Source organism: Danio aesculapii, chromosome 9, assembly GCF_903798145.1.
Source record: "Danio aesculapii chromosome 9, fDanAes4.1, whole genome shotgun sequence".
In the NCBI taxonomy this organism is placed as follows: Eukaryota; Metazoa; Chordata; class Actinopteri; order Cypriniformes; family Danionidae; genus Danio; species Danio aesculapii.
Window position 1 is genome coordinate 31,499,965 of NC_079443.1, and position 14,020 is coordinate 31,513,984.

At 36.5% G+C, this 14,020-nt stretch overlaps 1 protein-coding gene across 1 annotated transcript; it reads right to left on the reverse strand.

Annotated features, from left to right (window-relative positions):
• Positions 1–4,221: 4,221 nt before the first annotated feature.
• On the reverse strand, positions 4,222–6,357 carry gja8a (gap junction protein alpha 8 paralog a). Its single transcript, XM_056465438.1, has one exon. The coding sequence runs from the start codon at positions 6,355–6,357 to the stop codon at positions 4,240–4,242; it is 2,118 nt and encodes a 705-aa protein (XP_056321413.1). The 3' UTR covers positions 4,222–4,239.
• Positions 6,358–14,020: the final 7,663 nt, after the last annotated feature.

Consider the following 14,020-nt stretch of genomic DNA (forward strand, 5'->3'; position numbering starts at 1 on the left):
TTGGAAGCAATAAAAATGTCCAAGAAGTTGTCCAAAATCTTTACACGCAATTACCCAGAGACTGCGGCGTCGCGGTGGCACAGTGAGTAGCACGATCGCCTCACAGCAAGAAGGTCGCTGGGTCAGTTGGCATTTCTGTGTGGAGTTTGCATGTTCTCCCCATGTTCGCGTGGGGATAATTTGGCGGTTCATTCCCCTGTGCCCACCCCAGATTAATAAAGAGACTAAGCCGAAAAGAAAATGAATGAATGACCCAGAGACTGCATGTCACTGATGAAGGATGTAGACTGTATGATGACTGAAATAGCCATAAACAATCACTAAATGGAAGAATTAAAGGAAAAGCCGAACGAGGAAAGTAAGGAAGGACAAAAATGAAGGAAGGACAGAAGGAATGACTGAACTAATGAAGGTAGGAAGGATGAAATGATTTAAGGAAGGACTGAAAAAAACTAAGGAACAAACGAATGAATAAACAAAGAATCGAATGAAGGATGGAACAAAAGAATAAAGGAACAAATGAATGAAGGAAGGACAGAACAAGCAAACAATGGATGAAACTTAAGGGTGGAAAAAAGGAAGGAAGAAATAAACGAATATAGGAAGATCACTAAATGCACTAAATTTTACTTGATTTTTTTTTTACTTGACTCTGATTTTTCCACCAATGCTTGTTAGAAGGTTATACAAATGTTTTTTTCCCTTAAGCTACCCAAGTAAAGCATTTAAATTCCTGTACTTTTGCCTTGATTTTTATGTAAACCTGGGTTGAAAAAAATTGTATGATGTAAAACCAGGTTTCAGACTTGGGTTTTTATTTGGGTTATTTGTAGCGAATCCAGAAAAGCTTAGAAAATGTATTTTTGCAGTGCAGAATATAGGCCAATGGGTATTACGCTAGCACACTGATGCCTTTTGAATTAAAGTAAGGTTGTTTCCCTGATAGCAAATTTGTTTAAAAAGATTTTTTGGCATTTTGAAATCCCCCTTAATAAAGAAAACAGTAATGTAAGATTTACCTAAAATGTTAAGTTTTAGAATTTCACTTTCATGTTCTCCCCGTTTCGCGTGGGATTCCTCCGGGTGCTTCGGTTTACCCCACAGTCCAAAGACCTGCTGTAGGTGAATTGGGTAAGCTAAAATTGGCCATAGTGTATGTGTGTGATTGAGTGTGTACAGGTGTTTCCCAGTGATTGGTTGCAGCTGGAAGGGCATACGCTGCTTAAAACATATGCTGAATAAGTTGGCGGTTCATTCTGCTGTGGCGGCCCCAGATTAATAAAGGGACTAAGCCGAAAATAAAATGAATGAATGAATATTGTGAAAGACTCTTTACGTTAAATATAATTTGGGAAATATTTGAAAAAGAAAAAAAATCAGGAGGACTAATAATTAATTTTGACTTCAATCATCACAAACAAAACAACTTGAATAATTATATTGTTAATAATGTTAATGCCATCTGAGTTAACGCGATCACCCTTACAAAAAAAGAAAAATTTTACAATAAAAAAGACCATCCTCAGTTCTGTACTTTGACTCTTATTATTTAAAATCATAACGTAGTTTGTTTTTTATTAATGTTGACTACAGTGTTTCTCAACCACATTCCAGGGGGACCCTGGAATACCTTTGGATGTCTCCTTTGTCTGTCACACCCATAACAGGTCTTTCAGTCTCTGCTAATGAGTTGATGATCTGAATCAGGTGTGTTTGGTTAAGGAGACATGGAAAATGTGTAGAGCTGGTGATCCTCCAAGAATGTGGTTGAGAAACATTGGACTACACCACTATAATGTTCCCTACTGCATTTTTGTATTTACAGGTAAATGTACATCAAGTTGACAGAAGTGTTGCGCTGCAAAAACTTTACACCTACACTGAAGTGTTTCACAGTTTGGCAAGTTATACTGGTTGTCAAAAGGTTATTTATATACAGTTGAAGTCAGAATTATGAGCCCCCCTTTTATTTTTTTATTATTTTTTAAATATTTCCAAAATGATGTTTATCAGAACAAGGAAATTTTCACAGTATGTCTGATAATATTTTTTCTTGAGAAAGTCTTATTTGTTTTATTTCAGGTAGAATAAAATCAGCTTTTAATTTTTTTAAAAACATTTTAAGGACAAAATTATTAGCCCCTTTAAGCTTTATTTTTTTGATAGTCTCCAGAACAAACCATCATTATACAATAATTTGTCTAATTACCCTAACCTGCCTAGTTAACCTAATTAACCTAGTTAAGCCTTTAAATGTCACTTTAAGCTGTATAGAAGTGTCTTGAAAAAGATCTAGTCAAATATTATTTACTGTCATCATGGCTAAGATAAAATAAATTAGTTATTAGAGATGAGTTATTAAAACTATTATGATTAGAAATGTGTTGAAAAAAAATCTTCTCTCCGTTTTACTGAAATTGGGGGGTTAATAATTCTGACTTCAACTGTAGGTTATATTTTGATAGTTTTAGTAAATTTAGTAAAAACAACTTCATTGTTTTTTTACATTTGCTTTTCTTTCTCACTTTTTAAACATAGCTGTTTATTTTTTATCTTTCCAAAGATTGAGCTGATCAGTAATACTTTCAGTTTCATTTACACAGACATTATAGGGGCTTTCGAATACAGTGTTGTTGTTGTTGTAAATATATAAGTGAAAATAAAACCATATTTCAAGTGAATTAAGTTTCATTTTCATTTATTCATTCATTTTCTCAAGGGTCGCCACAGCAGAATAAACCGCCAACTTGTCCAGCACATGTTTTACGCAGCAGATGCAATTCCAGCAGCAACCCATTACTGGGAAACACCCAAGGGCGTAGCAACCGGGGGGGATCCGTTCCCTTCACTTTTAGAGACAGATCATTTAGAAACAGGTGATTCATAATTATATGACAATATGATCTCATACAGCAGCCCCCCCCCCACTTTTAAAATGTCCGCTACGCCCCAAACACCCATACACTCATTCACACACATACACATCAGACGATTTAGCTTACCCAATTCACCAATAGCGCATGTCTTTGGAATTGGGGGGGAAACCGGAGCAAGTTTTATTTAAAACTATTTCAATTCGCGTAACTCTGAGTTATATCACCACTATGTCACCGACTTTACAAAGCAGTTCTCCTTTGTTCCTGTCTTGCAAATACAATTTTAACTATCTAATTTATTTATTTATTATTCATCTATTTATTTTACAAATGATTATATATATATATATATATATATATATATATATATATATATATATATATATATATATATATATATATATATATATATATATATATATATATATATATATATATATATATATATATATATATATGTATATATGTGTGTGTGTGTGCGCGTGTCAGAAAAGAGGTTTGTGGTTGTCAAAAACACACTGTAGGTGAAATTTTTTAGTTTACAGAGCAGAAAAACACAGGGCTCTTCCAGTCATCAGATATTTTTGTACATTTTTATTTAGGGACTTAACATAAACCAGTAAAAGATCATTGGTGAAAAGGCATTGCACACAGCACACACAGCAGTTATATTCGTTTCATTCTGGATGAATGCCAGCTCTCAATTGCAATATGCTATCATTTTTAAAATTTATTTAATGGACTTGATGTAACTGAAAAAGGTTAATTTTATACACAAATTGGTAGAAGATTTAAAAATAACAGCACAATCATTTCTATGGCCCAGGATCATCATGTAACAATTATGTCAAGATAAACATAACTATTCAAAGCAACAGACAGATAAGGCATGAATTTAAAATGCAAGACTGTTTGACATTTATAAAATAAAAAATCACTTTTAAATGTGAGAAATTAGCTGTGTTTTTTTACAAATCAGCTGATGTTTATTGTTACCTCATTTTGATTTTGTTCTGTATTGCTTTTGGTTTGCTTTCAGAAATGTAATGTGTCATCTAGGAAACTCCTAAACTTGAAACAAACAACATGTGATACCTAAACGGGTGTTTATTCCTGGGACTTTTTCATACTTAAATGTATTTCTTGCGCAGTGTAAATGGGTTTTTATGCATGAACACATTTAGCTGCCTTAATACTTCCATAGGAGAGCCCCTTTGCAAAGGGGGTCTTCATTTGGGATCAATAATTTACAAAACCTAGATCTAGAAAACATTTTTGTTTCTCAAAAACATGGCACTTGGAGAATGAGGAGAAAGAAATTAACTCTATATGTTCTTTGCTGAAATTTGTGTTTCTTGGTCAGTCATATAGTTAGATCATCTGACCTGGCTCTGCTGCTACCTTTGCTGAGACGACTTAAAGATCTTGTTTCCTCTGTTGGTTCTAACTCTAGAGCTACAACTGGAGCATCTATCATCTCCTCTAGAGCCTCCAAGGCTTTTGATTCTTCAGAACACTCTTCCTTCTCAAGGTTTTCAGTTTCCACAGACTCATCTTCTTGTCTTAACTCTACCAACTCAGAGCCTTTGACGTCCTCTGGATCTTCTATCCCCAATGATACCTCTTCCTTCCCCAAAGTTTTCAACTGGTTAGTGTCACCTGAAAGTCCTAGAGATTTATCTAGATCCTCTCCACCTGTATTGACTGCAGTCTCAAGAGGTCTATCCTCGTTTTCTAAAAGATCATTCTTAGCTATATCTAGAGTACAAGCTTCTGCATCTTGTAGATCATCTAGAGCTCTGACCATTTCAATCTCTACTAAATCTCCTAAAACTCCTGAGTCTACTACATCACTTTGAACTCCATCTTCTTTGTCCCTTCCCATATCTACTTCATCCCCAATAGGCGCTATGTCAGGTAGATTTGATGCTACAATTTCCACTAAAGCCTCAGACTCTTGTTCACCTTCAGGTATTTTGGACACATCCTGATCATCAGTATTCACATCATCTATAGTTTTCATCTCCTGCACAGTGTCCTCATTCACAAAAGGTTCAAGCTCACAAAGTTCTCTCTCTTCTTCAGACGCTTCTTCAACCACATCAGGTAAACCCTCTTCCTCCCTCAACCTTTTGGTTGGAAAGTTGCTATCCTCTGTTTCCGCAATTTCCTGTGAGGTTTCCTTCTCCTCTCCAGCTCCTGAAAGGTTTTCCTCTTGTTTTGGCTCAGCATCTACTAAGCTACTTTCTTTTAGCAACTTTTCTTCAGTCACCACTTTCCCAGCCAGATCTTTAAGATCTACATCAAAACTCTCCTCAAGTGAAATTAAATAGGTTTCCTCCACACTTTCCCCTTCTGAATGCTCCTCTAGTACCTCTGGGAGCACTGTTGGAGTTTTTAGGCTGTCTACCTCATCTCCTTCCCTAGGCGGCTCTTCAGTTGGGAGCTCTGGTAGTGTCTCTATCAACTGAATGAAGGAGGGTTGAGTCTCATCACATATAATTGTCTCCTCTGCAGGTGGTGCTGTTGGCATAATTGCCTCCTGACTGCTTTTCTGCTCCTTCTCTAGCTGAGGTAAGAAGAACTGGCCCTCTTCCATCCCAACCTCAGCTAGTGGATAGATATGTGCCACCTCGTCTTTCTTCTCCTCTTCGAGGCGCCTGTAGCCTTTGGCTTTTTGGACAGGGGTGGTTAGAAGAAACGGTAAACTCCTCTCAGGAGGTCCAAGCGGCTCCAACTGTGCAGGAGCTGGTCGGTGGAACACAAAGCGGATCTTCTTCAAGCCAAGGTGGCTGATCTCCACAAAGTTGAGGAACAGGGAAACACAAGCCACTGCAAGCATGAAAATGATGAAGATGGTCTTTTCGGTGGGCCGGGAGACGTAGCAGTCCACCGTGTTAGGGCATGGCCAACGACTGCACTTGTACAAAGGCAGGATGCGGAACCCATACAGGAAATATTGTCCCACTACAAAGCCTATTTCAAACAGAGCTTTGAAGATGATATGGCAGATGTAGGTGCACAGCAGGGTTCCTTCGAGTCTGAACTTCTTGCTCCCTTTCGTGCTGGTCTCCTTGGCAGTGCGAACGCTTCCCTGATCCATTGCCTGGCGCTCCTCGCAAAGTTCTTGCTGGTGGCTGACCTCAGCTTCTTCACGCTCCTTTCGTTTCTCCTCCATGTGGATGTAATGGACAGCATGGCCCACGTATACAAGTGAAGGTGTGGATACAAAGATGATCTGCAACACCCATAGGCGAATATGAGAGATTGGAAAGGCCTCGTCGTAGCACACATTCTCGCATCCTGGCTGCTGAGTGTTGCACACGTAATCAGACTGCTCGTCTCCCCAGACAAACTCCGCAGCCGTGCCCAGAATTAAAATTCGAAAAATGAATAGCACTGTGAGCCAAACTCGGCCAATCACAGTTGAATGTTCGTTTACTTCCTCCAATATATTACCCAAGAAGCTCCAGTCTCCCATGGTTGTGTATTAGCTGTGTACAAGAAACACAATTGGGGATTAGGTTGAAACCAGATGATCTGAGAGTGTTGTATGTAACGTTAACATACAAGGAAGTCAAAATACAGTTGATAAATTCTCACTTGCTAAACAAAACTAGACTGAACTGACCAATTACAACTAAGACCAGGAAACAACTCCGATATCGCCAAAACACATCGCCAATGGGCTCACATTCAACAATATAATCCATCTGCAAACCAAGAGCACAAACACAGCAAGGAGAATACAAATGGTCACCTTTGCACAATGTCGGGTCCACTGCAGTCCAGTTCAGTCCGTTGCTCCTGGTGCCCTGTGGGGCGAATTGAACTCCTGTCCCCCAGTCACCCAGACTCTGTTCTCGTCCTTGTCGCACCACTGAGCAGATATGAGCGAATGGGCTATGATGGCTGCTTTTCATGCCTGCCGTAGAGTCTAAGCTGCTAACCAGATGCCCTTTATGCACTAGACCACGAGTGTTGATGCAGAAGACAATAGGATCAACAGACCCGCAGCCAGAGGGGCCACAGGGACAGGACACCGTCCACAAGCCTGAACCAAGAGCACACTTTAAAATAAAATAAAATGAAATAAAACAAGGCCATGAGGTCCACGGCAATGGCAAACTTCATCATGGTTTGATGATACATGCTGTAGGATGCATCAGATGATGACAACAAATATGTGATTGTTATATCTAGTGTTCTACATCAAGTAATGAGACTACATGTGAAGAGTTCAGATGCAAATTTTCTTCTAAAATTAGCTGTTTTTTCAGGCTCCAATGTGTAGGTTCAGTATTTTCACTTTTATTGCAAAGAATACGTTATTTTTCAATCCCTTCATATTTAAATAAACACAGGATGTTTAGAAAAATGCAAATTTTAGAAGAAAATTTCAGATGGCACTTGGAGGTTTTTGAATCTGAACTCTTCATATAGTAAAAATAGTGAATCTATTCATTCAACATATTTAAAAAAATAGACAACTATCTATTAAACATTAAATATTTATTATATAAAGCTTTAAAACAAAATTAAGAGTCCACTTTAAAATTATTGTTTCTCTGCGTTTGTCATTAAAAGGATAGTTTACTTAAAAACCAAACTTACTCTTTATTTACTCACACTCTGGTGGAGTTTCTCAACAAGAAAAGTACTATGGAAGTCAATGGTTTCAGGTTTCCACTTTTTTTCAAAATATCTTTTTTTGTGTGTTCAACAGAAGAAAGTAAGTCAAACAATTGTGGAAAAAGTGAAGTGAAGTGCTCAGCATATATAAGTGCACCCCTCACAAATCTATCTATTAAAGTCATATTTTTAATAGGAAGCTATACAATATTATATTTGTGCATATACATAAGATTAGTCAGTACTAAAGCAAAATCTGGAGCTTATTTAACCAGATAACTTACAATATTACAAAAATTAGTACACCCAAATATATAAATGTTATAGAAAAATATAAAATTCAAATAAAAAAAGAGACAAAAATCAAGAGAAGCAAAAAAAGGGAAAAATTTTGTTGAAAATTTTTAGGTTGTATTTTTTTTTTTTTTTTTCGATATTTTGCTTGAATTTAATTGTATTATCTTTCAATTTCTAAATATGTTTTGTGACTAATTTAATTTAGAATTTCATATATTATTTTAATAAATATATCTATTTTATAGATCTGTTTTTTTAAATGCACCAAAATACATTACCTATATTCACAGAGAAATTAATAAAAAATATTCATTTTCAAAATGGTGTGTACTCAATGATACTGAGCATTGTACATAATGACAGAATTTTAAAATTTTAGAATTTTTTTCATGTACCGATAATGTGTCTTCAGAATATCAAATCAGAATTTAATCATTTAAATCACGTCTTTGCAGAAAGTGACAAAAGGTTAATATGATTAGTCAATGTTTTCAAACCCTAAACATTGGGGGAAAATTATTGATACCTTTTAATTTAAAAAATAGAGAATCAATAATAATAAAAAAAAAAAATCTTATTTATTTATTTATTTTCATTTCATAAAAAAAAAAACACACCAGTACAGCTGTTTTCAACACTTGTAATAAGAAATGTTTCGAAACATTAGATAATATGTTATGATAATCCATGTGCAGAACCTGGAAGCTGTACCATTAACTTTATGACGTTTTTTTACATTAGGTGGAGCGGCATTTTAGTGTTACACTGTTTGTGTTTCGCTCTATAAGTGCAACAGACACAGTAAATTATCAATCCACAAATCAATCCAACAAAATGTTGTTGCTGCACTTCAAGCCAAAAGACCTTACGACAACAGTGATATTTCACAAAGGAGACAGCCTTAGGAAACGGTGATAATAAAGCATTCGGGCACACACACATGCAGGAAAGCTGGGTGTTGGAGGTATAAGTTTTAATGGTTTTGTGATAACGGTGCAACAGGGCAGCGCAATGGCATATTTATGATATCGGCCAGGAAGCCCAAACACACATACACACATGGATAAACTTTAACAATACCCTGTTAAATAAGTTCCTGCACAGCTGAATCATCGGCCAGACACATTCTTGTCAGTGTTTGTTCACACCAAGATTTTAAACATTACGCAAAAGTCCAATATTTAAAGGTCAGAAAATGTTTCTTGGGGTTGATTTGTTAAACAGGTTGTCGGAGACACCCCAAAATTGGCGTTTCCCTAACAGCAGTCCTGTACAAGCACACACACTTAACAGTTGGCAAAACCCTATCAGACTTGGGAATGGTTTATTTAAAGTTCAGGTTTGTTTAGCACTTATCTAAACTGTTGAATTATTGTTGACAGGGGAAACAGTTTGTGCTGCAATTTTCGCAAGGGAAACTAAATGATTGACAGTCAGTGGCCAATGTTTTATGCCACATAGACAAAGAGTTTATAAAGTCGCACAATTCATTGCCCCAATTCTGCACAGTATCTCTCATAAACAGTTGAATGGTCGCTGTGTACATTAGGATTAACATCAAGATAAGGAGAAGAGCACAATTTACTAACTGCTTAATGGAAGACTGAATCTGTGTCACTTTGTTGTGTTTAATATAATAAGGCTATATTGAAAACAAACCTGGAGGACAAAGCCTTTAAATGTGTCTCCAGCTAAATGTAATTATGATGCCAAATGTGCCAATAAACTTTAACACGATGACTCTGAAACTATTGTACATAAAAAAAACATGCCACATCACAAATCACCCATTTGTCTTCAGATAAAACTGATCGTATTATTTCATTATGCCATATTATTACATGCCATTTGTAAACAAAGTACAATTAGCAAATGTAATATAAGTAGTAATGCAACAGATTCAAATAATAAATACTATTCACATTGAATGTCTTATTTTAATTCAGTAAACACCCTAAAATATTACATCAGGCCCAAAAAGACCGGTTGCTCTGTAATATTTCATTGATTTGGTAGCTGTGCGCTAGAGGGGTTTGCGTGTTGACATAGTGGACACCCACAGGATAAGCCACACAGGACTGCTGGTGAATAGTGATAGGATGACACAGAAAGACATGATGTCATTCTCGAGCATTGAGCCTATGGAGCATATGCAGTCAGGCGTGAGCTCACATTGTGCCAATGCAGCAGACACCCATGAAGCTGTAACACAAATATCAAATGCTAATCTGCTAACAATACATTTCCTGCTCACTTTTAAATGACCTGTTTATGCTTAGAAAACATATTTTTTTAGATTTACTAAATGTCAATCTTGGGTTCATACGTTCACTAAAATCACTTTAACATGATGTTTGTTTGCATGAATAATTTTAAATGAATTTTTGCTCTTTATTTACTTAGGCCATCCAAGAAGTAGATGTTTGAATTGAAACTGTGGTCCTTGGGCATTCATAAAACGCAAGTCAATGGCTACCAGCATTCTGGCAGTCAAATAAAAAAAGAGATTCTATTGTTTGATACATGTAATTCATTCTACAACAGGAGCTCATGCTACAGACTGTGAACTAGTAATAGTGGTAATAATGTTCCACTTCTTGCACATTCTTGTTTTATTTCTGGGGATCTGGGGATGCTGCAGTTGGTCAGGTTCAGGTTCAGCAATGTTGTGTACCTACAGAATGGAGTTAGCTGAATACCTGATATACTGAATGACCTGGTTATTTCATGAATGTTTTTTTTCTTTCCTGTTGACATCTGCATATTCCACTGGCAGAATTCATGGGGCTTAAATTGTGAAGAAAAAGTTCAAGGAACATGAGATTTGATTTTTTTTAAATGGATTGGTCACCATACCAGACCTTAAACCTATTGTTGAAAAAAAAATGGAGCAGTGGTCTGACTCTCTAATCATCAATACAAGATCTTGGTGAAAAATGAATGTAACTGGACAGGAATAAATGTTGTGACATTGCAGAAGTCATTGAAGAAATACACTGGCGAATGGATACCTTAATCCAGACCTGGGCATGTTACATCCCACATGCGGCCCGCTGGACTTCTTTGATCAGCCCGCACGAAGTAAAACAGGGCCTTGCAAATTGCAGGTCTGATATTGCAAGTCAACAAAAGGGCACTTTTACATACTGCATCTATTGCATGTTCAGTTTCGTCATTTCAAATGGAGACACGCAGGTTCAGCGCGCAAATAGGAAGGGATGCACATGCGGTATGTCACGCTCACATTTTCAAATCAAAACATTTCAGAGTGCTGCGAGCGAACCATGAATCATGTGACAGGAACCAACCAAGCAGCTTCACACTTTGTATGGAATTACACAGTAATAAAGGTAGACTAATTACCTCAGATTAACGATTTAATAAATACAGAAACAGATACTCTCTCAGTGATGATCATTACATCACATTCAACCTGACTTCAGTGCCCTTGTTCAGCCCAACACAGGATAGAATTTTCTTACTGAACATAACAAATATATGAATGGATGGATAGATGGATGGATGGATGATGGATGGATAAAAATTAACTAACTAATTAATTACTAATTAATTAAGGTGAAGCAATCAATCAAACAAACCTGTAGCATTTATATGAAGTATCAACTTCATTGTGATGCTGGTGTTTAAAATACTTTGTGTAAAATGTATTCTTTAGAACTTTAGAGTTTTCATGAACGTTTATTGAATAGTTTCACAAATTAACTGTATTAGTCTGGCCCTCTAAAACCACCTCAGAGTCTAATGTGGCCCCTTGAAAATTTTAATTGCCCACCCTTCCCTTAAAAAGTTAAGTTGAACCCGTTGACCTGCATTTTATATATCACAAAGAATCAGTTTCAGCTAAAAATGTTCTTCAATGTTCTACTAAAGAAAAAAAGCCTGAAGATGTTTAGATGAACTTGAATTAGCTTCCCTTTTAGTATCTAAATGCATGAATCTCAGAAATAAATACACAATCCAACCCAAGCGAGCTTGAAATGGACTGAACTAAGTATGGGATTAGCATTTCTTAAACTTAAAGATCCAACCATTTAAATGCAAGTCAAAGCAATTTCTCACTCTGTATAACATGCTAAATCACTGAATGAATGTGCACTTCAGCAGTTCTTCGTTGCTAAAAAGATGCTTACCATTACCATTAAAAAGACACTGATGGATGAAAGAACAAAAGACACTAAGATTAAACACAAATGAATGGCTTTTAACAGTTAAGGAGTCATATTTGTTCAATGTCTCATCATTAAGGAGAAAGAGTGCTTAATATGCATGCTATAAACCAGAGATGCCCAAAATAGAGCCCGCTGGCTAAAGTTGGCCCATGGTAACCTTTGATTTGGCCAGCCATCACATCTGAGAAGAGAGGAGGGAATGATGGGGATGGTTTCGAGATTGTCAATTCAAATTTAATGCAACCCTTTGTTTATTTTATTGTTAAAAGCTAACTGAAATTAAATGTTTCAATGGAATGGTATGAATTAAATCAGGTTTTTTAAATGTGCATACTGTCATCTGACAATGCGGGGACTTTGGTGAGCAAATCAAGGCAAAGGCAGGTTCTGCTTGTATTCTCAATGTATTCAGCATTGAACTCCATTGTGTTTTAAATGTGATTGTTTATGTTTTTATTGCAACAAGTTATCATTTAAAATGTTATACTGCATTAGTTAATATGATTTGAAGTAATGTTTTATATTTATTTTGAAATATTAGGAAATAAATTAGGAAATTACCCATGGCAGTTTGATATATTTACCTTCGGCCCATGATATTTGGTTTTTGGCCCTTCATACAAAAAGTGTGGGCACCCCTGCTAAACAAATACATTTAGAACTGGTGAAAAGTTAGCCTCCGTTTCATCGTTCCAGACCTCAACCCTGTGTTCACACCTCAAGAGTGTCTCTTCGTTTCTCCTCATTATTCCCAAACTGAGTCTTGCTTCCTGTGGGAACTACATTTTCAGCCCTTTCCAATGATTGTTTAATTAATTTGCCAGAATATACAAACGCATTCTCTTCACTTCCCCCAAAGTACAAACAAACCGTTCTCACCAATCACAGTTTATACACTTTTTCAGGACATCAGCCTGCGCCAACCTAAACTCTTGATTGAAGTGTGCGCTTAAATGATTACGTGTGCCGGGTTTATGGGTGCATGGAGCAGGTAATTGTTGAGGTCATTGTGCCAGTCGTCCGGTTGTGGTCATAAAGAACACCTCGATGGGTGTGATGGCTGGCTCTGCCCAGCTGCAATTGTATATGCGACAGGAACAAATGTTGACTTTGGACGGAGGTGAAAGACCTGGCCTTGTCTGTTTTTCCTCTAGACTGACCCGACACACCCTCACCTCTGCTGACCTGCTGATATGCCTGAGCAATGCGCCGCAGTGACCTTACTAAATATGAAAACCGTGACAACAATATAGCTGTCCACTGAAAACAATGCAGCGGTTATCAAATGGTTTTGCTTATGCTGAACATTCTCTGATGACTAAAATGAGTACCAACATTTTTTGTGTCTTGTAAAAGTTAACTATTCAGCATTTAGGAATAATCCAGTTCCATCCAGACTGCAATGATTACAGACTACAATAATAATTAAATGTTTACTTGCATCAATAAACCAGTGCACTTTAAGTTGTGTTGTATGGAATGCTGTTTCCAGGTCCAAGCCTCTACTCATAGTCTGGAGATGATGAACAATCGATTCTTCTTTGACTTTTAAAAAATGTATTGACAGAGGAACAATGTAAGTTACTTAATATTAACCTGTTAATTTAAGTGTTAAAATGAGTAAATAAAATTAATATCGCACTTGCAATTGACCTGTTAGTTAAAGCACATACACAGCAGATAGTCAGAACAACAGAATTGTGCAGTATTATTATATCATTTTTTATGACAATATGTTCTCATTCTCTGCCAGACACAGTTTCATTCTAGAGCTGCACGATATTTGGAAAAATCTGATATTGCAATATTTTACGGTTACTGTAAACTTTATTGCCCCCTTTTGGGACAATTTGTTCTGCAGCGTACTAGATTTACAACACATATATCACACCACACACTTAAGACAAACATTAAACAACATTAATAGTATTAAAAAACAGCAACAACTACTTCTTATTAAAATTCAACAAATCAATCGCACAAAGAACAAATGAAAATTTTAATCTGTTGGTCCTTGCCAAAGGG